The sequence below is a fragment of the Anoplolepis gracilipes genome, chromosome 1 (assembly GCF_047496725.1).
Source record: "Anoplolepis gracilipes chromosome 1, ASM4749672v1, whole genome shotgun sequence".
NCBI lineage: Eukaryota > Metazoa > Arthropoda > Insecta > Hymenoptera > Formicidae > Anoplolepis > Anoplolepis gracilipes.
This window is the reverse complement of record NC_132970.1, coordinates 10133721-10160142: the sequence shown is the minus strand read 5'-3', so window position 1 is coordinate 10160142 and position 26422 is coordinate 10133721. Positions and strand designations below refer to the sequence as shown.

The 26422-nt window shown below is 35.2% G+C and overlaps 1 protein-coding gene across 1 annotated transcript in view; it reads right to left on the bottom strand.

Annotated features, from left to right (window-relative positions):
• Positions 1-26422, bottom strand: part of Dhc93ab (Dynein heavy chain at 93AB) — a 30921-nt gene extending 4499 nt beyond the window's left edge. Inside the window, exons 1-29 of the mRNA XM_072904726.1 lie at positions 26059-26422; positions 18254-18379; positions 17783-18022; positions 16034-16266; positions 15668-15933; positions 15096-15502; positions 14293-14720; positions 13982-14223; positions 13509-13776; positions 12846-13389; positions 12369-12686; positions 11562-11916; positions 10972-11243; positions 10364-10744; positions 9959-10107; positions 9638-9667; positions 8676-8921; positions 7930-8458; positions 7296-7860; positions 4809-7205; positions 4294-4655; positions 3570-4046; positions 3128-3392; positions 2700-3049; positions 2333-2595; positions 1929-2225; positions 1050-1219; positions 670-973; positions 129-598 (exon numbers count right to left, since the gene is read on the bottom strand). Of these exons, the coding sequence (XP_072760827.1) occupies positions 129-598; positions 670-973; positions 1050-1219; positions 1929-2225; positions 2333-2595; positions 2700-3049; positions 3128-3392; positions 3570-4046; positions 4294-4655; positions 4809-7205; positions 7296-7860; positions 7930-8458; positions 8676-8921; positions 9638-9667; positions 9959-10107; positions 10364-10744; positions 10972-11243; positions 11562-11916; positions 12369-12686; positions 12846-13389; positions 13509-13776; positions 13982-14223; positions 14293-14720; positions 15096-15502; positions 15668-15933; positions 16034-16266; positions 17783-18022; positions 18254-18379; positions 26059-26320 (11216 nt within the window). The 5' untranslated portion in view covers positions 26321-26422. The remainder of the gene's footprint in view (positions 1-128; positions 599-669; positions 974-1049; positions 1220-1928; positions 2226-2332; positions 2596-2699; positions 3050-3127; positions 3393-3569; positions 4047-4293; positions 4656-4808; positions 7206-7295; positions 7861-7929; positions 8459-8675; positions 8922-9637; positions 9668-9958; positions 10108-10363; positions 10745-10971; positions 11244-11561; positions 11917-12368; positions 12687-12845; positions 13390-13508; positions 13777-13981; positions 14224-14292; positions 14721-15095; positions 15503-15667; positions 15934-16033; positions 16267-17782; positions 18023-18253; positions 18380-26058) is intronic.

Here is a 26422-nt window from a genome sequence, read left to right as displayed (position 1 = left end):
CACATGACAAATAGGATCTACATAATTTAAAAATTTTTTAAATATAATTTATCGTAGCTTATATATGAATTTTATAATCTTTTAAATAATTTGTAAGTAAATTGTTTAATAACAAAGCTAATTCATACCGTGAGAGAAGTGAATCCTCAAGACTATTTAAAGTAATCTTAAAATCGTTCTGTTGCCTAGTCAGCTCCGCCTTTAGCTCTTCCAGATCTGGTCTCTCTGCCTTAACCACTTCCGCAAGCAATTGATCCTCCAAGCCATCCCTCGTTACCGTGAAATTAATCAGCGTGGTTTGCGCTTGCATTTCCGGCTTGTAATGAGGATTAGCCAACTTCGTATGCAGTAGCAATCTGAACATGGAATTGTATTCCACCTCTTTATCGCCGATCTTAATAGCTCGACCCTTCTTGATTAAATTTCGGCCAAGTAGAGGATCCAGAACAGGATCTACGGTCTCTCCGATGTTCTCCAATAGGACTGTAAATCCGTTCGTCAAGGATAATTCGATCACATCCAAGTAACCACGTTGACCTAATCTAATTACTTTCAGCTCATCTCCGTATTTTTCTTTAATCCATTTTATTCCCTGAAGCTGTAAACATTTTTTTATTAAATTACTTATCTTAAATTATTTATCTTTCAATAATGTTTTAGCACATATACCTGTGGATCTATCATTAGCGGCCAACGATCGGAGTTTGTCAATATTGTAGCATTCTCTGTCGACATTCGATCGTTCGGCAAACCCTCGTTATTCCATTTGGCGATCTGCGTGTCATCCGTTAGCAACGAGAGAGGATCCAGACCTTCGGTAATTGGGACCGTCGGTTCAATGCTACGTATGAAAGGTAACCATTGCTTGTTTAGTAAATCCTGCCGGAATTGTTTTGTAAAACAACCGACGTAGGATATGAAAGCTGTCACCAGCAGTACATCGCCAGGTAGCGTCAATGCTTGCTGCATAAAACTAAAAATGTTTATATAGTTTTTAATTAATCGTTAACATGATATAATGAGATGCGATATACGTCTTAAAATCTCACTTGGCTACCGAATCAGCCCAACGAACGTTCTCAGACGCCAGACCACCGACTAATCTATTCGCTAATGCGATTGTTGAATTAGTAGCATCGGCTTCTTGTTGACATTTTAATTTTTCGGACGTCGCTTGCTCGAAATCTGCCGTTAATTTTGCCAACTGTTCTTCCAACGACTGAGAAAATCAATTATTCAGATTATTACAATGGCGAAAAATTTCACGCATGAAACGTAACACAGATGCATTTGCAAAATTTTTTATAACATATTGAAACGAATAGGGTAAACTAGGGTATGATGGCCATAGTCACTGTAATTTTTTCAATAATCGCTACATAGTGCGCTTTTTTAATCATTATCAAAGATAATCGATATTTACAATAGTTTATGTGCATACATTATTCGAAATAACGATATTGTGAATCTTATATCATATTTTTACTTTTGACTACCTGCAAAGTTTTTCATGTGTCCACTAAAAACTGTATAACGTCGAATAAATTACAGTTAAGCTATCCTAATCGACGTTAGACATGTTATAAAGATATATAAATTGTTATATGACCTATAATTTTTAGTTTCGTTGTCACTATTTTTTTTTATAAATACTATAGCCATCTTTCCGTCACTATGGTCATCTTTTCCTTAAAAGTTGGGTAAGATGGCCAATGCTTATGTTGTACTATTTTGATAATATAAAATTTCTATTAAATATTTTGCTTTTAATTTCGATAATATTACGTAATTTAAGCTGCAGTGAAGATAATATGCCAAACACTATTAAAAAATAACAAAAATAAAAGTATGTTTTTTGCATTTTAAAAAACTATAGCCATCTTACCCGAGTTTACCCTAGTAGAAAAATTTTGTTATCATTCACTTACAGCCACTTTTCTCTTGATACCACTAAGTTTATCTTGAGCAGCGGCTAATTCTGCATTCGCATGTGCAAGCGCCTTTCGCTTCGGTTCTACGTCACAAAAGACTTCGTAAAACTTGATAATATTGATCACCCAGGCGCATAAGCCCGCTGCGGCGGCTGACTTGGACCTTACAAACTCAGGCTCGAATTCAGAATCCTTGAGATACGGTTGTATTGCTTTAATCACTTCAGGATGTATGTTCTCTTTGTCATAATTAATCAAGGCATCCAGAAAAGTATCTACTTTGGCCATCACGATCTTTATAGAAAAAAAAATGAAAAATATAACTTTAATATTTATCATTCTGAGACGAAACACGACGAGAGAGAAACTCTCTCGAATTGTTACAGTCGATTTAATAATACCTTGGCAGCTTTCCAGCTTCGATCCTTAGGTACTTTGCCAGCTGGTGCCAAAAGAACCATGACTGCAGCAGTGACGTTCGTTACAGCGCCAGGAGGCGAGCCGAATGATTTTAATTCCGTTAAATTTGCCTTGTTCAAGGTATTCAGAGCTTCTTGCGCAGCCAGCAAAGCAGGCTCGGCCTTCGTTAAATCCGCCTCGCAGTCTTTTTGCTTCTTCGAAACTTCATCGGCTATTATAGCCACTTTGGATTCTTCCTCATCCGCTAAATAAAATATAATCCTTTTTGAAGGTTAAATATAATTTATTTTGCTAAATACATGTGTACAAAGAATTATATATTTTATTGCGGTATTAATAGTATCGAACCTATCGCTTTTTCCTTTTGGACTTTCTCCGTCTCAACACCAACTATAGCAATTAGAGTATCCGCAGCCTCGTTCTTCTGCTGCAATTCTATCTCTTGTACGGCCAACTTCTCCTTCAACTTATCCACTTGTACAGCCGTTGATCTCAATTTATCCAAGCCGTTTTCCAGTCTAGCCACTCTAGCACGTAGCTCGGAGGTTTTTGTTTTTAACAACCTAGTGTATAAACTTATTTGTTCCAGGAAAGATTTCGGAGTCGTGTAATTATAACGACGTTCACTACTTAAATAATGACGACTGGCTATATTTACGCTGGTGTGTGCATGAGCCATAAACTTGGCAGCTGATTCTCTGTCAAAATACATGTATATCTTTCTTAATATATTTTGTATTACACTTGTTTTCCTCCTATGATAATTAAACATTTACCTATAAGTTTCTGGCAGCTCTTCCAGTTCCTGTAAGAATCTTTTCGATACAGACATTAATGCTTCTTGAGGCCATTCATGAAACCAGTTGATCATCGTGCAGTTTATGATTGCCGGAAATTTTCTGGATCTGACTCGCAATGTAGAACCGACAGGAGAAAAACATAATACTATTCTCAGCTGTCGGCGAACACGATCGATGAAGAATTTCCAACAATTTTCACGCGTATCCAACATTCCTGCACCTTTCACTTCGTTACGAACTCCTGTGTTAATTTGTTTAATATAAAATATTTAGATTTTGATATATTAGTATTTGATAAATACTACATATATTTGATAGACATTAAAATATTTTTATTGAAATGTATTAATAGATGATTATTTTATATTTTAATAAAATCAAACTTTTTGTAATCAAAATTGTTTTTAACACAACAAACCTGCTATTATATTTTCCATTTCGTCCTCAGCAAATAAATCAGGAACCTCTCCCGATGCAAGCATGTCGTTGATAAGTACTAAAAATTGCTCGTTTGGTACTTGCGCGTCTGTCATCAAGAACATAATACCGATATTCTTCAAACCTGCTTTTGAATACAAAGCAGCGAGTTCTAGTTTCAAATCGGTTACGCCATAGCCTTTCTTCAGTTGAATTTGGAAAACCTCCAATGAGCTTATAAAAGCTGCTAATCGTGAAAGACTCTGTTTGCCAGAACCACCCACACCCACTAAAAGCGCACTGCCTCGGGGTGACTCTAAAATTCTATTTACGCGACATACATGCATCATGGCATCCTCGAAAAGCACCAGATTCATAGCCGCCACTAAATCGTTATAACTGACCATTGCTTCAGACAATAACCGATGTAAAGTTGTCCAATCTTTAACACCCATATATTTTGGCTCTCCGACACCTCCTAAATATCGTGTAATCTTTTTATTAATATCCAAAAAATTATACATTATTATATAATTTTATATTTTTATTTTATTAACAATTATACATTTTTTATATAATTTATTTAATAACAAAATGTAAATATTTTAAATATTCTTATTATATATCTTATTATCTTGAAACATTAAAATCAAAGAGAGAGAGAGAAAGAGAAAGAGATATTAATTTTGCCAAAAATTCTAACAAATAAAATAACAATAATTTACCTGCAAAATGACAAAAAATATTGGGCTTTTCCAAAATTGCTCCTTCGTCCACCTCCTCTACATTTTTTTTTAGAATATCGAGTTGTAGTTTCAAAAAACTTTCAATATCTTTTTCATCTGTTAACTTGTCTCCATAGACACGTTGAGTTTCGTGCATCCAAAGTCTAATTAAATCCACCGAAGATTGCAAGCATTCATTCCCACTGAACAGTAAACCTTGAAAACAATTGGAAAGTTCGCGAAGATTAAAGATATAATGGAACTTCACGGCTGTTGGTAGAAACATTTGACTGCAGCGATGATGCAGCTGGATGCTGGCTTGCACGATATTTGGACATAATTCGGTGACACTTAGAGGAAACCTAAAAGTAATATTATTATTAATTAATATTATAATTAATATTATTAAGTAGCAAAAAATCACTTTATTCAATAAATTTCTATCGTATTACAGGTATTATATATGTATTTGATATATCAAGAATTTTATTACTTTTATTTCCACAATTTATTACCTGTGCTCTATATTCGCAAAATGTTGCGACAGAATGGAAGAATATATAGTTGTCAAAGAGTCTACGTTCGGAAAACTAACGGCAAATACAGCAAAGTGCCTCTGCAATCTTGGATTAATCGTAAACGATCCTGCAGTCGGATTCATGCAGCTGACATATTGACAATTGTGAATATCCTTCAAAGTTAATTTTGTACGATCGTACCAATGACCGTAATCTAAGTGCTGTCTAATTAACGTGTGAGGCTGGACAGTGCCGTACGAATCTACTTCCGGCATATTCATGTCATCAATGAAATACACTAGAGTTTTATTTCCCGGCGGACCATAATTCCTGCCCGCTTTCTTCTCCAAAGATTTCTCCAGGATCTTCTGCAGCATCTCGGACGAGGTGTAAAAATTAAACGGCACGTTAGAGACTGCATAATTTTCAGAAAGCTGTAAAAGCTTTTCAGCGACCAGGACAGTCTTGCCACAGCCAGCCGTACCGACCAACATTATAGGATGCTTCTCTGGCATCAACAGATCTAGAAAATATCTTATTCTAATAGATTCTGACGTGTAAACCAAAACAGCTTGTAAAGGTATCTCCGTATCCAGCTCAAACTTTGGAAGACGCTCCGTCCAGGGAACGAAACTCTTCGTCTCATTGTCAATGTAATAATCGAATACCGTGCCTTGTGACGGAAATTTCACATGTTTGAATTCGTTGACCCACCACTTAGTAAACTCCACTCGATAATCCATAGTTTGATCTTGAAACATGGAGGAGCCGAAGGCCCAAACAGCGGCGAATACGAAATAAAGTTCGTAGTGATCTTTGTAGAAATCACTGCTGGTCGTCAGCTCCGGTTTCAAAAGACAATGAAGCAAATGACACAACATCTCGACATGCGCCATATCGGCTATGGGCGTTACTTTTTTGAATCTAGTTCTCAAAGTCTCGAGGCAAATAGGAATATATTTGTCGAAGAGCATAACCAGATTCGATTTTTCGCTCGGCAATGGCCTCTTTTCGACCCAGCTCGTCACGTACGGATTCCATCCTAAATCCTGCGGATTTATGTATAAAATACCGGCTCGTGAGACCGTGGCGGGTGTGGCTGTTCTCAAGTTTGAGATTTCAAAGAGTAATCTCATGGCCGGCGTTAATGCGATTCGCTCGTTGCTAGCCAACGTCAGAACTTTATTGTCATCCATAACTGTATTTAAAGACTCAATCCACATCGGATCTATGTCGCCGTCCAGAACGATCCATTTCGGATGCTCGCCGCCCAGATTAGCCTGTTCTCGCATGATAACTGAAAAGAGGCCATCTTTCCATTCTCGTGTTGCTGGATTGATGATACCGAAAAGTTCATCATTCGTCACCGCCTTGGGATTGAGATCGTTATATACTGGCTTTCTCTTCAAATTATGATAAGTTTTAAATAGTGTTTTCCAAACTTGAGTCTTTCCGGAACCAGCTATACCTACGATAAAGACGGAATGTCTTACTTCTAACAACTCCTCGAGTTGCACGACTTTGAGGATGAAACCATCTTCCGGTTGCAAACTCAGATCTGCGGCCGCTTGTTTAACCATCTTCTCGAACTCAACATCTCTCTTTCTAGGAACGTCCAATGCTGGAAATAAATCTGCTATCAATCCCATGAAGACTGGTAAATCATCCGATACCACTTTAGGAATGTTGAAGTCTCTTAGAGCTCTCATTAATACTTGTTCTTCCGGTCTACCGGGATCGCCTCTCTTCAAACTACCGGCGACTACTAAGACCGATTTTATTGCTCTCAATCCCCAATCATAGTGATCTTGCTTGGATAACAATTCTTTACACAACGTGTATAAAGTGATGAACTTTCTTGCAAGTACCCTGGCGTCTTGAAATCCTTCGGCTACGAGCATAATCTCGCATATCAATTCAAAATCGGGCACCACCATGGCGCAGGGACGAAAAAGTGCCTTCAAGTTCTCCGGCAATTCCGTACGACCGGCATAACCGGGATTCATAGTGATGAATATGCCGACAGTTGGCTCAAGAGCTATTGTCTCGCCCATAAAATTGAATGTTTCCTTCTTGTCTCTAATGGCATCTTGTATTGACTTTACTTGCACAGCGACTACCGAGAGCACTTCAACAGTGATTCTGTTAAATTCATCAAAACAACCCCACGCGCCAGTTTGCGCTAATCCCTTGTATATGTTACCGCAAGACTTGTAATCCATCTGCTCGGAACAATTGAACACGTAGACCATTATGCCGAGAGCTCGGCCTAAATCTTTCGTGGTTTCGGTTTTTCCAGTCCCAGCTGGTCCAGCCGGACCGCCGCCCATAACAAGATGCAGAGATTGCGTCAAAGTTATGTAGCATCTGTCTGTTAATGGCGTTATGACCAATCTGTACATAAACACAAACAATATTATTTATTATTCGACATAAGCATTGATAAAATAAATAAATATTAAAAGAAACACGATGAGCTCTAACCTGGGAGTATTACCCAGGTATTCGTGAGAATATTTAAATTGTGCGTCGCAAATATTTGCGAAGCAATCCTTTTTCTTCTCGTCCCACCTATGCCGCAGCTGACTCTGCCATTGAAAAGCTTGCGAACTTTCGACCTTTGATTGCACCAGTTTCGTCACGACATCTCTTGAGTGCACATCGATCGTACAAATCGTCATGACCTTCTGTCTCTCCTGCTTGGTCAGTTCACCTATCAGCAACGTTATCAAAGTGCTCAGCTGCGAGATCTGTTTCTTCAGATAGTCCTTGATAGAATTATCATAGCCTTCTTCGAAACGCGCGAACGCTATATTGACTTCGGTGGTCCACCAGATTTGCGTTCCGCAAAGAGATACCTGTGCAGGATAATCAAACAGCCATTGTTCACGTGGTTTCTCTTCGTACGTCACTACCGCTTCGCTGAAATAATATCGAATTGACACGCGCATAGCGCTCTGAAGCCGATTCAACCAGGCTTCCACGGGTCCTTCGCAAATCATCTCGCAGTTTGTAAATTCCACATACTCGCCGTCTTTAGCAAACATACCTCGAATTTGAAAAGAAATTAAATGTTGTATATTATTTAGAATGCGTAATTAATAATTTAATTATTTACCTAAAACACGTTTCAATGAAGTGTTCTTATCATCAAAATTCAGACGCGCCATAGAATCGAATAACTTTGTCAAATGTTTCGCCACTATTTCCGGTTGGTTTCCGTTTGATAGTATATCTAGCAAATCGCTAGAAGAGACGAAGTAGAATCGCGGGAAAGCAAGACGTTTCGTTTCTAGATATTCCGCCAAGGCCTTCTCACATAATACGAGCCCTTTTTGCAAAACATCCAGAGCGGATACAAGACCGTCCTTATTCGTTGCTTCGACGACATTCGGCGTTTTCGCCATCTCCTCCGTCATCTCCTTAAATTCCGTGTCGATGCGATCGAATCGCTCAGCATCCACCGGCAACTGCCGTCGGATATCTTCGGATGACATGAAAATGCTCTCAAGATGCATCCAGGTACGTTGAACTTCGAACCATACTGTCGTCACCTGATCGGCAATGCTCAATTTCTTCTGCCATGATGACACTTCTTCCAGAAAATGCGCGATAAATTTTGAAGTAATCAAATTTTGTAATTGCACCTGCGATTTAAAGGAAAGTTAATCCTTAAATAGTTAATCTTTAAATCTCTAGAGAAATAATATTTCTAGTTCATATTCCAGCAAATTTTATTTTAATAAGATACGTTTAAAAAAATACTAGATTTAAATGGTTAAATAACTAAATAATTAATAATTGTTTCTTTATTTTTTTTATATTTGATATTTTAAGCAAAAATACGAATCTTCATCATTTAACCTGATTTTCTTCTAGAGTTTCGATCAATTCTTCGCTAGCTCTTATCAAAGTAGCTCCTGTCCGAGCATGAACTTCCTTTTCGAATTCCATTTTCGACCATGTAACATTTAACTCTTTCATGTACTTCTCCATAGACATTTCCTTAACAGCTTTGTCAACGATATTTTTAACTTCATCTTCGCATTCATGAAGATTTAGCTCGAGCAGATCGGCTAGAGTCGTCGATTCGTCCATTACGAAACGAACCTACATATAGGAAAATTATCTAACAAAATAAATATATTTTCACGATAAAGATAAAACTATGTTGATCGTGTCGTTTTCTTTAGCTCATACAATAATCTAGAATGGCGTAGGATGTTGCTAAATAATATGAAATTCATATGTGATGTCTTGTATTTTATAGCAAATTTATTAAAAAAAAAAATTGTACAATGATTTATACAATAAATGAATAATGAAAAACTTATATAATGAAAGAATAATGACAAATTATAAATAGGTGTATTATTTGAGTGTGTAATTTAGCTGACAATGAGTGTGGCTATTCTTAATCTAATCCTATCATTAAATGTGTATTTAAAATACAATTTAGAGATCAAAACTAACATTAAAGGACACATGTAGCGCTAAATAAGCTTATGAATATGAGTCTTGTGAATAATTGAAACTTTATCAGCCAGAGTGCCGCATACTATTATTTCAGCCATGCTTATATATTAGATATTTTGATATATAAATATCGGATAAAAAAATGCAATATATACATAACAGTGCGCATTTAGGTGAAACTAATCTGATACATAACAATGTGCATTTATAAAAGAAGAAACGCATACACATTGAAAGATCAATTTTGTGCTGGAATTGATTTTATTAAAATTAAAGAATTTTACTTTTATTAAAAATATGATAAAAATGTAGAGAATTTATAAATGTGCGCGTATATACAGCAGACTTACGGTCATTTCTGGAGTCATGTTGCCCAATTTCTGTAACATCGATAGCGTATATACAGCGGTGCAACTAAGCCTAATAGTGATAACACATGTGATTCGTATTATGGGATTCTTATATACAATTTCGCAGAAAGGGGATCTTATTTGAAGCGAACATCAGGTAACACTTTGAATCATTGATCGGAATATGAAAAATTAACTGATTTGTGAGAGAGCTACATAAATTCGTATTTTTCAGCTAACGACATTAAATATATCTCCTAATTTGCATGAGTTTGTATCGTAAGAAAATGGATACATCTGCTCTGTGATTTCCAGCGATACCTTAGTACTATTCATCAGCTGTCGCCAATGTCTTTCTCGAATAGCTGGGTTTTGCAATTCTCCCACGGCGCGCAATGACGTAAGCATGTTCTTTACCGTCGCTTCAAGCGATATATATGTGTCCCATGGCCTCATTTCTTTGTCCAAGGCTGTTAGACGAAATATAACCGGTGAGTAAATAATTAAAATTGTTTTGATATCATTTTTTTCAGAAAAAAAACCACAAGAAGAAGCAGGTAAATAGGTAAAATATATTTATATTTGCGTGTGAAATGAATTTGCATGAAACAAAAGCAATTAATGCAAGAAAAAAATGACAATATTTTATAAAAATATATTCAGGATATAAAATTGTGTTATTCGATAAAATCCCTCAGGACTGTAGACAATTTCTTAGCTACTAACCACGTATCTCCTTTGCAAACTTCTTGCACTCGATGTCCATATTCTCCACGTCAATTTTCCTCCAGGGTGTCGTCTTCCAACCCTCGATATTACTCTGCACTATATTTACATAATCCCAAAGCTGCTTAAGCATTTTCAGCTCTCTCCTGCACTGTCTCAGCTGTTTAAATTCGGGTACCATTACTTCGAACAACGAGGCGGATTCTTGTATGTCCTTCATTTGGCATTCCAACATGAGAATCTCCTTGTGCGCCTCGTCTAATAGTTCGTATGGATTCTTGCAATCGTACTTGAAGAACGTGTATCGCCGAAATGCTTCTCGATACTGATTTATTGTAATATCAAATGCAGAGATTCGACCACGAATTCTTGATACCTCACCTAATTTGATACGTTATTATTGCATTTACAATAATTAGAAATATTACAAAATACATTACTGCATATATTAATTTCGAAAAATATTTAAATATATACTTAATATTTATTATTATATCTTGATTATACATATATTTCTTTTCAGCGACATTTATAATCAAGTAAAATGATAAATTGATTAAAATATTATCAATTTAATAATATTGTCGTGTACATATTATTCTACAAACCTGCCTGTAATGGCGCAACTTGCTGCTTCACCATCAGAGCGAGTTTTTTCGTATTTGCCCACTGCTCCGGCAATTCTTGCAGCAGTACGTTTACCTCTTCGGGTATATCTTGATCATAAAACTTGAGCAATTCAATGGTCTCTTCTAACGGATGAAACATCTCATCCGTAGTTGGTTGACGTTCTTTTACTTGTAATAAGTAGCCCATTACGCTGACCAAAGCAGCGTAATCACCCGGTTGTACTTGTTGTAACAATCCCTCGTCTGCTAATCTAAAAATTGAATAAAATATATTTATAAAGATAATATATTTATGAGAGAAAATTATTATACATACACAGACTTTATATAATATATAAATGAATAATATATATTAAAACCTCTATATATATACCAGAAATGTGAGAAAGAAATAGTTTAATATTTGATTTTAAATTTTGTGATATTTAAATTATTATTACATAATAAATTACACATACAAATCTTGATGTTAAATATATGTATATATATATAAATATATATATATATATATATAATTATAAAATAAAATCTTGATGTTAAATATATAAAATATTTTTATGCAGATATACCTTATAAATGTTCCCAAATCTGAGAGGCTGCTTGTTACACGATCGACCAAATGTTTTTTGAACATGCTCGACCACTTGCACACTGTGTTCAGTACCGACTGTCTGAAGGGTTTTAGATCTACTCTGAACCAACCGCAAAATACTTTGGACAGATCCATTTCCTCGATCTCGAGATAGAGCCCCTCGTAAAGGTCGATTTGTTCGCGGAATTGCTCCATTTTCGGCGGTGACTTCGTCGGACTTTTAGGGTCTTGGGCCGCCACCATGTCCATTTCCTCCATTGACAATTGCCGGCTGTACTCGAGGAATTGTTGCATCATAACATCCCTATCATCCAGCCATAGATAGGCGTAGCCTATTGAAACATTGGATCGTTACATTGAGATGAAAAAAATAATAGAATAGAATATTTAAAGTAACAACTTTTAGAATCTTTTTTTATTCATTTGCTATATTATTATTATATAATGATAATGTTTATATATATATGTGTGTGTGTGTGTGTGTGTGTGTGTGTGTGTGTGTGTGTGTGTGTGTGTGTGTGTGTGTGTGTGTGTACATGTTTTACATGTATATTAATATACATATATTTTAATAGAAAATTAAAAAAATACTTATATTTTGCGCTTATTTAAAAAAAAATGAGAATTAATTTTATTGAGTTTAAAAATTTTATATGTAAACTAGATTATTATAGTTCTAAATATGTAATTTGTATTATTGAAAGATATTATTTATTGACTAAAAATTACTACATGATATTTATTGTTAGCCTAATATTAGTTATTTATGAAAATATAATCGTACCTTCGAAATTACTACAGAATTCAGTAGCTTCTTCTACAGCAGTAGCTACATTTGTTAGTATTTCATCTTTCATTCCTTTAATATCAGCATCGCCTGCCAGTTCTTCAGCATATCCTACAGAATCACTTTTCAATCGTGGTATCAAGCCAGCCATACCAGTAATGTCATTTAACACGCCAAGAAGCAGCTGATCAAGTCCTTCCGGATCTTCAGGTTCCAATGATGGCATATAATACAGATCTGGTTCCCTGAGCTCCAATTTTGCTTCAAGTAATGGTTCGCATTCACCAATCGGATCCATACTTTCTGCCAAGTAGCCTAAGCACGATAAAAAAAATATCTAATACAAACTTTATTAATTTTTTATAATTGTATATATTGTCAAAAAAATTAAAAATTGCTTAATAATTCAGCAAAAAACTTTAATTCTCATGGGATTGAATATAATTTTTTCTTAATTCTAGAATGGATATTAACCTAAAGAACATCCAACTGCTTTTCGAAGAGACTCGATCACAATGTCGTCAATGTATGTCACGTACTCCTGCCAAACTGCCTGTCCGATCTCGCTGATTTGAAAAAGCGATTCATTTTCTTTCAATATCGAGTGTATCTGCTCAGCTGCTTTTGTGATCTCCGCATAACGTTTCGCTACTTTTTCCGAACGATCTTCTATGGCGAGCAGCGTGTCCTTACGACGATCCTTTCGTTCTATGAGGGGCATTTTCGTCCAAGGTTCCAAAATGTTTCTGATCTTCTCTACATTCGATTGAGCGGTCTTCATGCGTTTCCACAGTCCTTCCACGAGATCGCCCAATTCCGTTATATATTCCAAAAGCCCGTCTGATCTCCAGCATAATTCGTTCTCCCCGCGAGATATCAAGGAATCAATACGCGCCACTTCCAATTCGATTAGATTAAATTCTACTCGCTTAGTTGTTTTACGTATATTGTTGTATGAATCGACTGTGCTACTTAGCATCGTGCGAAATTTCCTGAATGTCTCTGCACTTTCAGATACCTAAATATAATATAAAATGAATAATTTAATGCACGTAATAACGCAAAATTCCGTAGCATAGATATTTTTTTGAATATAAAAATGTTCAAGTAAAACACGTGTTTCAAATTATGTTATACCTTAATTGCTTCTTGGGGAATATCAGAACGTGACATTTGTTTCAAGTAATTTACTTCTTTTAATACGGCGAGAAGATCGGGATCGAAATTTAGCAATAAAATATCGTGCATCTCTCTACGAAGTAGATGACAATTAAGACCAGCATCAACAGTTTGCGGTACCGTTTGCGCCCATTCAATAAAAAGATCGTCTTCCTTATCAGCGAATATTTTTATCAGCCTTTCGTAGCGCGCTATTATATTTTTCCCTTCATCGCCATGCATTATACTACAAGCGGAATAAATTATAAATATGTTCATCATATTTATAATATGACATTTATCATATGTTTATGAAAAAATTATTAGAGATATATTTTATTTTTGATAAACTTTAGATCATTTTTTTACTTAAAATCATTAAGAAAACACAGTCTTTCAAATCGAGCAAAATTAAAGTAGAATTAAAAAAATATTTGCATTTTAATACATACGAATGCGACATGGCTTTAAATGATCGTATAGGCAAGTCGATGCGCTGTTTCAACATGCTGGTGAATGTTAAGGCAGCGGCCAAAGGAGGTAGATCAATCAGAGCACCTCTAGTACCGCGATTAAATAGTACTTCCACCACCGAAAGTTCCATGTTTAAAAGCTCGAGGATTCTAGCATATCGATTAGTGAATTGCTTTCGTATGACAGGTCGCTCCAAAACCGATCCGGCAATATTTATCAACTGAAAGATAAAAATAAGCATTTGCATTACAAAGTGTATAAATCTATTAAGAAGAGGAATAAATTATACCTTGAAAACACTTTCAAGATTGCCACAATCATCGAAAGCCTGACATAGAATCGACGCCAATTTGCTGTCAAGATCGGTAATGGACTCTGCGAATTTAGTGCAATCGACGACAAAAGACTCGTCATCTGGCTCGAGAACGTCGCTGGCTCTCATGGTAAAGGAAACGAAAAGCTGCTGGAATTCTTTAAACACACTTATGATTCTCGTGCTCAAGGACCGTCCGAGAATGCCGCCTATTTCAATTTTCTCTAACTTGGAAAATTCGAGAACGGTATCGAAAAGCCACTCGATATCTGCCAACCGTTTCAAGAAAGCATCGAGGCGAGTGAAGACGGCAGTTGAATTAAATGTCCAAGGTGGTGCTTCTGGTTTCAAGCCAGGCATGTTCTTTCTCAATTCGAATTGTCTTTTGAATTCTTCCAGGACTTCTGATTAGAAAAAGACGTTTTTTTCAAGTAAAATTACAAATTAAAAGTAAATTAGAATATGCGATATATTGTATACTCGTTGTCATTTCGTCTGCGCTATATATTTATCCAAAAATTTAGTATATTCAATCAATCATCAAATACTATGACAATAAAAGTTATTGTATTAAGCTCTATCTTTATCTATTATTAATAAACTAAAGTGATTAATTGCAATTGACGTTTTGCAAGTCTAACGTAACGCGAAAGGATGAATTATTCATTATTATCATAGAACAACATAATTTATGAGAACATAATTAATGAGAAATAATTAATGCAACAATTATATTGCCAATATTTCTTAGTAGATCGAAATAAATATTAATCTTTTGCCTCTTGATATTGTAACGCGTTGTAGAGCTTCGTCGACGTCGCTTTGAAATATCGATGTCGGATCAAGAAATCGACATGCTTCTTGTATCAGCAGATTACAAATCTGCCGAAGCATGATGATGAGTTTGCTGGAACTCTGATAACTCTTGCATTTTGCCCACGCTAATCCGAGTGTGTGTATTAATGTTGCCATCAACGGTTTAGCCTCGGAGAAATCAATCTCTTCTACGGACTTGAAAACCTTCGCTAAAGGTGTCAAGTACAACGATATCTCTTTCGCCTCGGCTAATGAAGTAACAACGTTATCGAACAATGTACGGAAACAGGGAAAATACGCGCTATCGGTCTTTTCGAGAATCGTCGCCATTTTTTTCACACGATCCTCTTGCAATTGATCGTAAATGTATCTATAAAAAAAATACATATCTTAATTGATATTCTTACAAAAATTGTGTAAAAAGAAAAAAAAGGCGCACACATTCGGTAATTTAATAGTAAAGACGTCTTATTAAAAAATATGTATATATATATATATTACATTATCTATTATTTTAATTATATAATTAAAATACCTCAGATTCGCTAATCTAGTAGACCAATATTCCAGTTCGATATTGGGCGTCGGATTTTGGCCATTTTCGAACGCGACGCCAGATTCATGAGTAACCACGTCATTTACTAAGTAAGCCCACTTTATCACGACACCTTCTATAGCACTTTTTAGATACAGATCGACTGCCTGTGGACCCTCTGTCGAAACCAATCTCTCGACCTCCGTCACCTTTTCGAGGCCAGCTGGCATCGGTAACACCGTTCTTCCATTCACTTGACCTTTCACCTATGTGCATTCGAGTGTCATAAATGTCATTACATATATACATATGTCTTATTATACGTTTTAGCAGGATAAAAAAATTAAGTATTGATTGTTTTGTTACCTGATACAATGTACCACGAAGAGCGTGCACATGCTTACATATGTCTTGAATTGCTACTTTCGGCAAGTCTTTATGATTTTCAGGCTTAGTGAGAAGAGGAGCGAATATATTATCGACTAACGTAGCCAATTGATCAACAATCCGATGCGATAAATCTCCCACGATTAACATGGTCGAACATCCTTCCTTGTCTTTTGGTAGCGGCGCTTGCTTTACCTTAACGGCGTAAACTCCTGCATTTTAATAATATAAATTTTTCGATGTATTTTTCTATTTAATAGCAAATATCTCTTTGTGATATTTACAGTAACCCAATAGTTATATTAACACAAAAATACTACTGTTTTACGTGTTGACAATGGACTCATAACTAATTGGTACAGAAAACCCACTTGGTCGGGAAGATATATCAACTTTTATTCGAATCACCCCATGAAATATAAAATTAATACGATTTATAGTCTTGTTGATCATGCATTGCTGCTCTCTGATACTAGGTTCCACAATGAGAATTTGTGTATCGTTTATAAAACACTGCGTAATAATTGTTTCCCTGACAACCTTATTGGACGACACATCAAAAAGAGGATCAATTTTTTAAAAAATTACGACAATTTGGAATTTGAACCCCGGGGGAAGGAATTACAAAGAAGCAGCCTTTTTGTTTCAATTCCTTATGTTAATGAATTTAGCTTTTGTTTACGTCGTATTGTTTGTGACGCTGGTTTGAACGTCGTTATGACTATAACTAATAAACTTAATACATTGATTAAGCGTGGTAAAGACAGATTACATACTGACTTTAGAACTGATGTTGTTTATAAATTACAGTGTAAGGATTGCGATGCGCTTTACATAGGCCAAACAAAGCGACATATACGCACACGTATTAGAGAATATCTTAACAATATAAAATTACATCCTACCAATCAATCAGTCGTTAGCAAACATAGAGTTGAATTTGGGCATGATTTTGAGTGGGACGATCCGGTTATTTTACACAATAAAAAATTTATTAAGAAAAGAGAAATAGCTGAAATGTTTTTTATTAAGAAATTTAACTCCACGATTAATCTACAAAGAGATACTGAAAATTTAAATAATATTTATGACAAAATTATAAAGGTCGTTTGAACTGTTTTCCTTTTAACCATTGACAGTTTCGTTTAAAAACTCATGCTGACATGACGTGTCTCCTTGTTTGTGTTCATCTCAAAATTAATAACCATTGTTTTTAACTAAGTGACATATTTAATTATTCCATCATTAAGTTCTACCTTTAAACATGTCCCATTGGATTCTTTCTTCTCTTTCTTAATTTACGTGTGAGTAGACTAGTTTTATAACGCCATTATGTTGTATTGTTTGGCTTAAATCCGTTAAAAATTGTATCCATATATCAATGTTTGATCCGTTATTTATTTTCTTTATAGTTACACTTGAAAAGGACCACAACCATATGGTCGAAACGTCGTGTAAATAAATTGAATAATTTTGGCTAGTCAGGTCGTTTTTAATTAACCCGTTGTTTATAATTAAATACTAGCGACTTTAATAACTTATAATTTTAACACAAAAATATTGTTCTATTTTGTAACAATATATTATCCGAAAATGTTATTTAAAAAAAATGGCTTCTATACAAAAAAACAAGCTTCTGTACAAAATAAATAAAATTTTTATTAATCATTAGAATATATCAATATTTTTCAGATTTATTATAACAAATTACAACAATGATGAACTCACCTTTCGTTCTCTGGTATGGTATGGGAAAACTGGATGATGCCACTAATTGTGCATTCGATGTTAGAACGACGAAAAGAGCGACTGGTAACGGCTTGTCCAAAAAATCTAGCACTACATTTCGATACTCTTCTGTTAGTAATAATCTTCCCCATTTTTCTGGTTTTAATTTCAGACTTTTCTGCACGAAGCTTCCAATGTATTCCAATCGAAAATCGGGCGGTGCATCCGGAGTAGTCATTTCTACAGAATATCAAAAAATATATTTTCTTTTTCGACAAATTAAAATTAAAATTTTGCAATTCCCTTTTTAGCAAATAATATTTGTTTAAAAAAAAGTGCATTAGAATGTTATTTTTATTTTATATATTTTCGTATATCTATCTGTGCCAATTGCATTTACCAATTATAATTATATTAAAGGCATTTAATATTAATTTAAATTTCGCAATGATTTAAGGATAATTTTACAACCGTGCGAGTTGAGAACTCCAAAGATGAATATTCGAGCAATTCCACATCGAGAATTTGGAAAGCAAAGGTTCGTTTTCGTAAGCTCTTTACGAAGAGAGACGATAAACGAAATTCTGCTGACGTTACAGTATTATGTTCGTTAAATGGTTGTCGTGCAAGCGGGTCAGGAAACCAGGTACGGACTGAACCGACGAAAACCAGCTTGGTATTGGACGATCGTGTCTCCCGAGTTGAAGCTTGCTCGCTTGTTGGCTCCCTATTGTCACGGGACGCACGGAATATGCTGATAACAACTGACATTGCACGCGATATCTATCCTCTGCGCAGCGGCAGGTACGATCTCATTCTTTCGAAGTTTCTTCAGACTCGCGCAACCGAGTCTTCCGGTAGCTAGCGTGACGTTTTACTTCAGTTTCTTTTGCTCACAAGCTTGCAACAACGAAAATTTTCGTCACTCGTGAGTTTCACAATGCAAATATCAGCACATTGTAACACATGTGTCGCAAAATTCACGCACGCTGTTCATCGCGCTGTTTGATGAAATCTTATGTGAATAATAATTTTGTTTTATTATGCATTTATTTTTACACTTAGCGAAAAATAATTTAAGTTTTTTATTCTTTTATGTACGGATATCGCTCGAAACTTGCATATTTTTATAAGATACGATCATGTTAAAAGTTTTAATTAATTGCTGATGAAATATAAAAAATTAATTGTATATATATATACTATATTATAAAAAAAAATATACATACATATATATATACACGTAAAAGCACTTTTGAAACTCACAAACAATATCAATCGCAACTTGATAGAAGAAAGTATCGAAGCATTAGCCATGTCTCGTACTTTTGTATTGTTCGTAATAAAAATTTTTTATATTGTCTAAAACAAAGAACAAAACAAATTGAACGGTAAAGATATAATAAAAAATTATTATTAGTTGTAAAATTAATTGTGTATTTTACGCTCGATTATTATTAATGAATAACAATAAATATGAATGTGTTGAGAGTCTATCTCGAGCAAAAATAGGTTATTATTTTATAAATGTAATTTATTAAAGATATTTCAGAAATGTAATATATATAACAAGACGTTTCGACACTTACTTGTGTCTCTTCAGTCGCCTTACTTAAGACAATTAAAACATAATCTGCGGTTCAATTTTCGAATACAAGTTGAGTACATACATTAAAATTACGTTATAAATTAAAATTTACGTGATGTTCCAGTCATTATGTTTTTATTGGAAATGTTAGACCATATGTATTACCCAATATTAGAATCACTAAACCAATAGTTTATTAAATATCTCTTGGAAAATAACGGACATCCGTATTAAAACGCAAAACAGTCTTAAAGATACACGTAACACAGTTTCTAATTTAATATACAAAGACAAACAAAATATAACAGTCATTATCCGCAAACATCAAACACAGCCATAATGACATGTTATATTTATGATTAAATTAGAGAGAGAGAGAGAGAGAGAGAGAGAGAGAGAGAGAGAGAGAGAGAGAGAGAGAGAGAGAGAGAGAGAGAGAGAGAGAGATTATTATCATCGATAAAATATGCTATCAATGTTTAATAAAGTTTACGTGCTGGAATGTACTCTTTGTTAACATTCGCGTTCATTGTATATACCTAAATGCACGTATGCATATTGATGATGTAATATAGATATAATAAACTGTAATTTATGAGGAAATCACAGATCATGATTTACAAAGTAAATGGTATATATAAAAGCGCTTTTGAAACTCACGAACAATATCAATCGCAACTTGATAGAAGAAAGTATCGAAGCATTAGCCATGTCTCGTACTTTTGTATTGTTCCTATTGTTCGTAGTAGTCGGAGTTCTTAGCAAGTTATCATGTAAAACATTGTTTGTTTACATTACAATACATACATGACCACTACGAACAATACAGAACTACGAAACATGGCTAATGCGAAATCGATAATTTCTTTTATCAAGTTGCGATTTATTAACTTCGTCTTTGTGAGTCGAGTTGACTCGCACTGCCGGTCCTAAGCCCGGGTAAAGGAGGAAGGTTTATGGGTGAGGCTAGCAACCTGCCCATTGTAAAAAGAGGGTATGCTCATAGAACTATCAAGGTAGCCTCAGGACTAATATTAACGGTAACGACACGGCGACGAAAAAGGTAAAACGATATTTTTTTATATCTTTATCTTTCAATTTGTTTATATATAAATGCGCTCTTGAAACTCACGAACAATATCAATCGCAACTTGATAGAAGAAAGTATCGAATCATTAGCAATGCCTCGTACTTTTGTATTGTTCATAGTGATCGGAGTGTTTCTCAGTAAGTTTTTATGTAAAACATTGTAATTGTTCGTGAGTTTCAAAAGCTCTTTTATATGTATATATATATATATATATCTTTTTTTATAACATAGTATATACATACAGTTAATTTTTTATATTTTATTAGCAATTAATTTAAACTTTAAACATGAATGTATCTTATAAAAATATGAAATATATATATATATAATTCGCATTGTTTTTCTAAGGAACTTTCCAAGAAGATTGCAAAAAATTGATCAAAAAAATATTGTGACTTATAAAGTATTTTTTCAAAATTAATTTTACTTTCTTTTTGCTACAAAAAACGCAAACACAATTTTTGCTTTAATCAATGTGATAAATAATATGTTATGTCACGGAAAGCTCTACTTAATGCAAAGTACTTACTACGTTCGAAATGTCACTCTGTGCCGTGCACCATTTCCGCGCACAAAAGAAGGGATAACCTCGAATATCTTGATCGATCGGTCATAAAAATTACATAGTAGTAAGAAAACAATTCTGCTTTTATACTCTACATAATTCATTATCTTTTTGACGACAATTTCATCATTATAATTAATTTATGATCTTATATTTTCTTGGATTTATTATAAAATCCCGTAAACTTAAATATTTTATTTCGATATTAGAGTTTATTTTTAACATAAAAGTTTATTAACATGAAAGTAAAAACTGATTGATAAAGCATTTGAACTTTGGAGTAAACTTGAACATTTTAAACACAATAAAAAAATTTTTTTGTTTACCAAAATTGATATTTTTATTCTTTTGAAAAGCACAAAGAAAATTTTTTATTGTAGTACACGATATTTAAATTATTTAAATATGCTTTTTTCTAACATCAAAAAATTTTATCAAATAAGCGATATTTTCTATTAATCGTAAACATTTATACCAATCTTATAAATGTTAGATAACTATTAAAAGGAGCGTAAATTATTGTGCACATGTAATTTCTCTTGAATGTTTAATGTCGCTATAATGTTTAAATGAGCATATAAAAATATCTCCGGTTGTGCCCGATCGAGCACGTTTACTCGCGCTGTGGGGGTGAGTTTCTCTTTCATCGCTTTAATCCTCGCACACGCACGTGTACGCACACGCGCGACCTTGAGCAGGGTGCGTACGCGCCTATCTACAAAGGGCCCCGACGCTTTTCATTTCGCGGATACTCGCCCTTCTTCAAATTAGGAAAAAAAGGGCAAGTGCCCCTGTACTCTGGCCCACCATATCAAATTACTCCGCCTCCTTTCCACCTTTTTATCCTCCGCGTACCCGTACTTTTCACCCTGTCGCCGGGGTGTGCGAAAAAAAATTCGTCCTCGCTAGGTGGTCGCAAAAATTGGAGCGGCACAGACCAGCCGCTCCGGAGAAGTAAATGCGTTGTAATAACGTTCGAAAGCTTTCTCACATGTTCTTTGTGCCAGCATAGAGCCATTATTTACGATTCGAAAGGTTTGTACACGTATAAAGGGGTGCAAGTGACAAATTTTAAAAAACCCGAGTTGATACAAGCTTATATCTTTATTCCAGAAGGATTAAACTGTCTTTTTAGGATTCATTTATTTCAAAAACGCCTTCCTCTTCTCGCAAAAATATATACAGCCATCTAAAATCTTTTCTTGACGTAAAACAATTTGCGCGATAAAAAAAATGACTCTCGACATTATCTACCCTATGAGAAAATTTGTCTTCCGAGCCATTCGTCATTCCCCTGCGATTTCTGTCTTTCTAACAAACCGGCGACCGCCGCGGATTATCGCGCGTCCTCGCGAAACAGATCATCCAACAAGATCGCGATCTTCTGCTTCTCCTTCTTCTCGTCGCCATTGGGGGTGTTTTGCCTTTTTGTCTGGCACGACGTTGAAATTGATGATCGGGAATCCCGCGGGCCTCCCACGCGGGTATTTCACTTTAGAATTTTCGGACGAGTGAATAATGCGATCGCGCGCCTCCGGGAATGATTTCTTATTTAGGGAGCTTTTGAACTTGATGTCATTTTTCACACCGCGCGGGTGCAGCGATACGATGAGCGTCGCTTTTGAAACTTTCACGGCTTTCTCTCCCCGGATGTCGCGCGAAAGAAAGGAATATTTCTCGACTCCTGCTAGCAAACGTTTCCAATTTTTTTTTTTTGTAAAAGAGATACGGACGCAAAAAATGGAATCTTGATAGTATTCGCGCACTTATCTCGACAAAAGACACCAGCGAGATAAATATCGTGAAAACATGAACTTGACGTTCTACACAGAATCATTCCTCTTGAGAAATCGTTTGACTATTAATATTTCTTTTCTGTCGCTTACAAACTACCAACATTTATTATTTCGTGAGAATATAAATCCGGAAACATATTACAATCAGATAAATATACTTTTATAAATGCTAGTGTCTTGTTTAATCGTTACTTATTTTGATTGTGCTTATTATGTCTGTCCAAATATTACAGTCATAAATACACTTTACATATCGCTATAATATTACATGACTTATAAATTTAAAATAAAATAGCGTGCAGTGAACTCTACATCGTTCTCATTCTCGTAATCTGAGAAATGACCGTATAAATCAAAGGTGAATAAAAGTTTAAGCGTCTATGGACTCGACCCTAATCGAGTGCCAACTATAACGCAAAAGGGACCCTCTCGAGGAGAAGGTGCAACACGGAACATCTGGCAAATCCGTTGTCTGAAACTTTCCAGTAGAGCTTAAAGCGTGTCTTGGTGATGGAAGGGAAAAAAGATGTCAAACTTGCGAGAAAGCATATACAAGCTTGACAGCCGACATTATGGTAATCCGAAATCGCATATTGCGCTCTACGTACCAATTCTCTCAGACGGGAGAGCCAGAGAACGCGTGAAAGCCTTGGAAAATACATTTATTCTTCGACGAGAAACTACATCGAGATTTGATCCACCGAGAGGAAATATACGGTAGAACATAAAATGCATAAAGAACGCAACAGAACTGAATGTTATTTGCACTGCGATATGATGTCGTATACACTCGAGGTATTTTTCTTGCTTCTCATTTTATCGTACATTTGCGCGTAATAAACGTGTAATAATATAAGATGTGTTTTTATTACATGTAATTATATCCTGCATACTGTAGGAAATTAAAAACGTACCGAGAGTAGAAATGAAATAACATAACTGCAATGGCTACATAAGTCTATGTATATAATGAAATTTTAATTAAGAGAATCAATTTCTTGAATTTAGTTTAATTAGTAATAATATTTATTATCTACGATACTTTTATTAAATGATTCAATCAAAAATTTGATTGTGCTAAATAACATTCTCATGTCGGTTTTATTTTTTATTAAAATTTAATTTTCTTAAGAAACATGAATATTTCACATATTTATTCATTTTTTAGACATTTACCTATTATAGAAAAAATTAGATAAAAATTTTTATTTATTTGATTCTGTTGATGATTGATAATTTTTATATTTACTTGAATAATTAATTCTGAATTATATTGCAGACTTTAATAAACTTATATTATTCGTTTGATTAATATGTTTACGGATTAACGTATTGCTTAAGCTTTTTAAGAAAATCAAAAATAGAAATTGAGATAAGAAGAAAACGATTGAATTATCGATAAACATTCTACGTCAAAAGAATTTTCCAGAACATCGAAAAATCTCTTATCCAACTATCTTTTGTGTGCCTAATATATATCTGCAATTCACTAGAATGAAACGGACCGTGAGATCGAATTGGAACGTTGCCCAGAGACGAACCTAACGAACGTTACCCTAATAAAATCTCACCCCCTTCTTTCGAAAGTCTCCTTATTCGAACGACATTATACGGAAACATTACCGGGCTCAGCCTGAGATTTATATATAATTCAAGACATATACATAATTTAAAGTATTTATATATAATTCAAGATCCTTTGCAGTCCGAGAACGTGTGCGGTCGTGCGGTGTCATGCTCGATGCAATACTAATTTGGTCTAAAAGCGTTTCCTCTCTACTCGTATCTCGAAAATTTATTATTTTAATCATGGCTTCGTACTATAATTTCCATCCCTCCCCCTCTCTTCTTCCGGACAGCATGTGTCTCTGCGTACCTAGAAGGATGTGGCATTGCAAAACGCTTGTCGTTGCAGTCAAGTGGCAGGGTACGTTCATAACAAATTTAACCATACTTATACGTGATTATTCAAAAGTGACGGGAAAGAGTAAAAATATCATTATTACAAAATGCTGTGCACAAATGATTATTATTTCAAATAATTTCCGAATGAAGATTTTCTCACAAAGGATCTTTTCTCGAATCTGTCGCCAGAAAAGTATTTTATTTTTTTAACTTGGGACTGTATATAAATCTTTCTTCTATTTTTCAAAAACATTGTAATTATTTCTAAGGCGATAAGAGATTATTATAATATCTCTCAGACGAGTCAATTTTAATATGTCCAGCATTAATCTTTTCTTCTCGTACGCAGATGGCTCGATCTTAATCTACCCTTGTGGATCTACCTTTAAGCGGCCGCGGGCGTTGCGGGCGTTTTATGAGTTTAATTTGGGACGCAGACGGTTTCTCTCCATCGTGTATGGGTTTCGGTTCTGGCGAAATTTACCGAGACATTTAGGATGCTTTGTATAAGACCGAGATAGTGTCGCGGCGCAGTCGTGGAATTGGTAACAGCTTGCCGATTCCGCGGGTTCGGATATTGGATTACGCACTCGCGTAAATCTCTTTTTACCCGGTAGCAATTAAAATAATTGCCGACTTTACATGAATCTAACGTGTGCTCGAGTAAAAGGAATGACAGTATCGCTTTCCTCTGTCTTTTAAATCTCGCTTGCACGCGTAATGAACTTTCTTTTGCACGCAAATGAAGTTCTGTCAAACAAAGGCCGTCACATCGCAGCATGTCGGGAATAAAACGGAGAACACGAAATTACGGAGAAGAATAGCTAATTTTCAAAACTGAGGGACAGCGGGATCGCCAAACTTCTAGTCAGCATCTGTGTTCTCGCGAACGCTCGTCACGAGAGTAGAATAAAAATAAAGCCTGGGAGGGGAGGACGAAGGAGGGGGAGGAAGAGGGGGAGGAAAAGAGTGAGACGATTCAAGCTGTGGAACTTAATCCCCGAGGCCAGAGAAATTTCCCTCGTCTACCACTGTTCAGCCACTTTCCCTGATAATGCCCTTGGCGAGCGTCTGGGAAATTCTCCAAGTTAAGCTGCAGCAAGCTTTCTATTTTCGCCCACTCTCTAGAATCTCTCAACAGGTTACCTGAGTTTTACGGTACAGCTTCATCCTCGTACTTTTCAGCATCGTTCGAATCGAACGCTGAAGCGAACGAGCGTTTGGAAGCGAAAAGATTTCATATTCTACACTACGTCTATCTTTACGATATTTTTTGTGTTGATATAGAATTTTATTTTTTATTAGGAAATTTATTTTTATTCAGTAAAAAACAGAGCGAGTAACTTCTGATAATGTTGAAAATCAATAAATACAATGGCCTACCTACAATCTTCTTCTCGTTCGCATTATCTTCCTCATCCAACTGTTCTTCCTCTTCAGAAGCACTATGGGAGGCTATCATTGATTGAAGCTGTTCTTGAAATTCCTCAAGCTTGTCTCCATTGTGATTCGGCATCGCCTCAACGGTTTCATCTCGCGTTGCTGATTTTTCCGAGCCATGCAGACTCGCTACGCTACCCTCGGAATCGGACATTCTTCTGCACTCTTTTGATAACTATTTCAATGATACATTCCTTGAAAACATATTAAACATATTGTTATGTTTGTTTAAAAATATAACTGATATTAAGAAAAA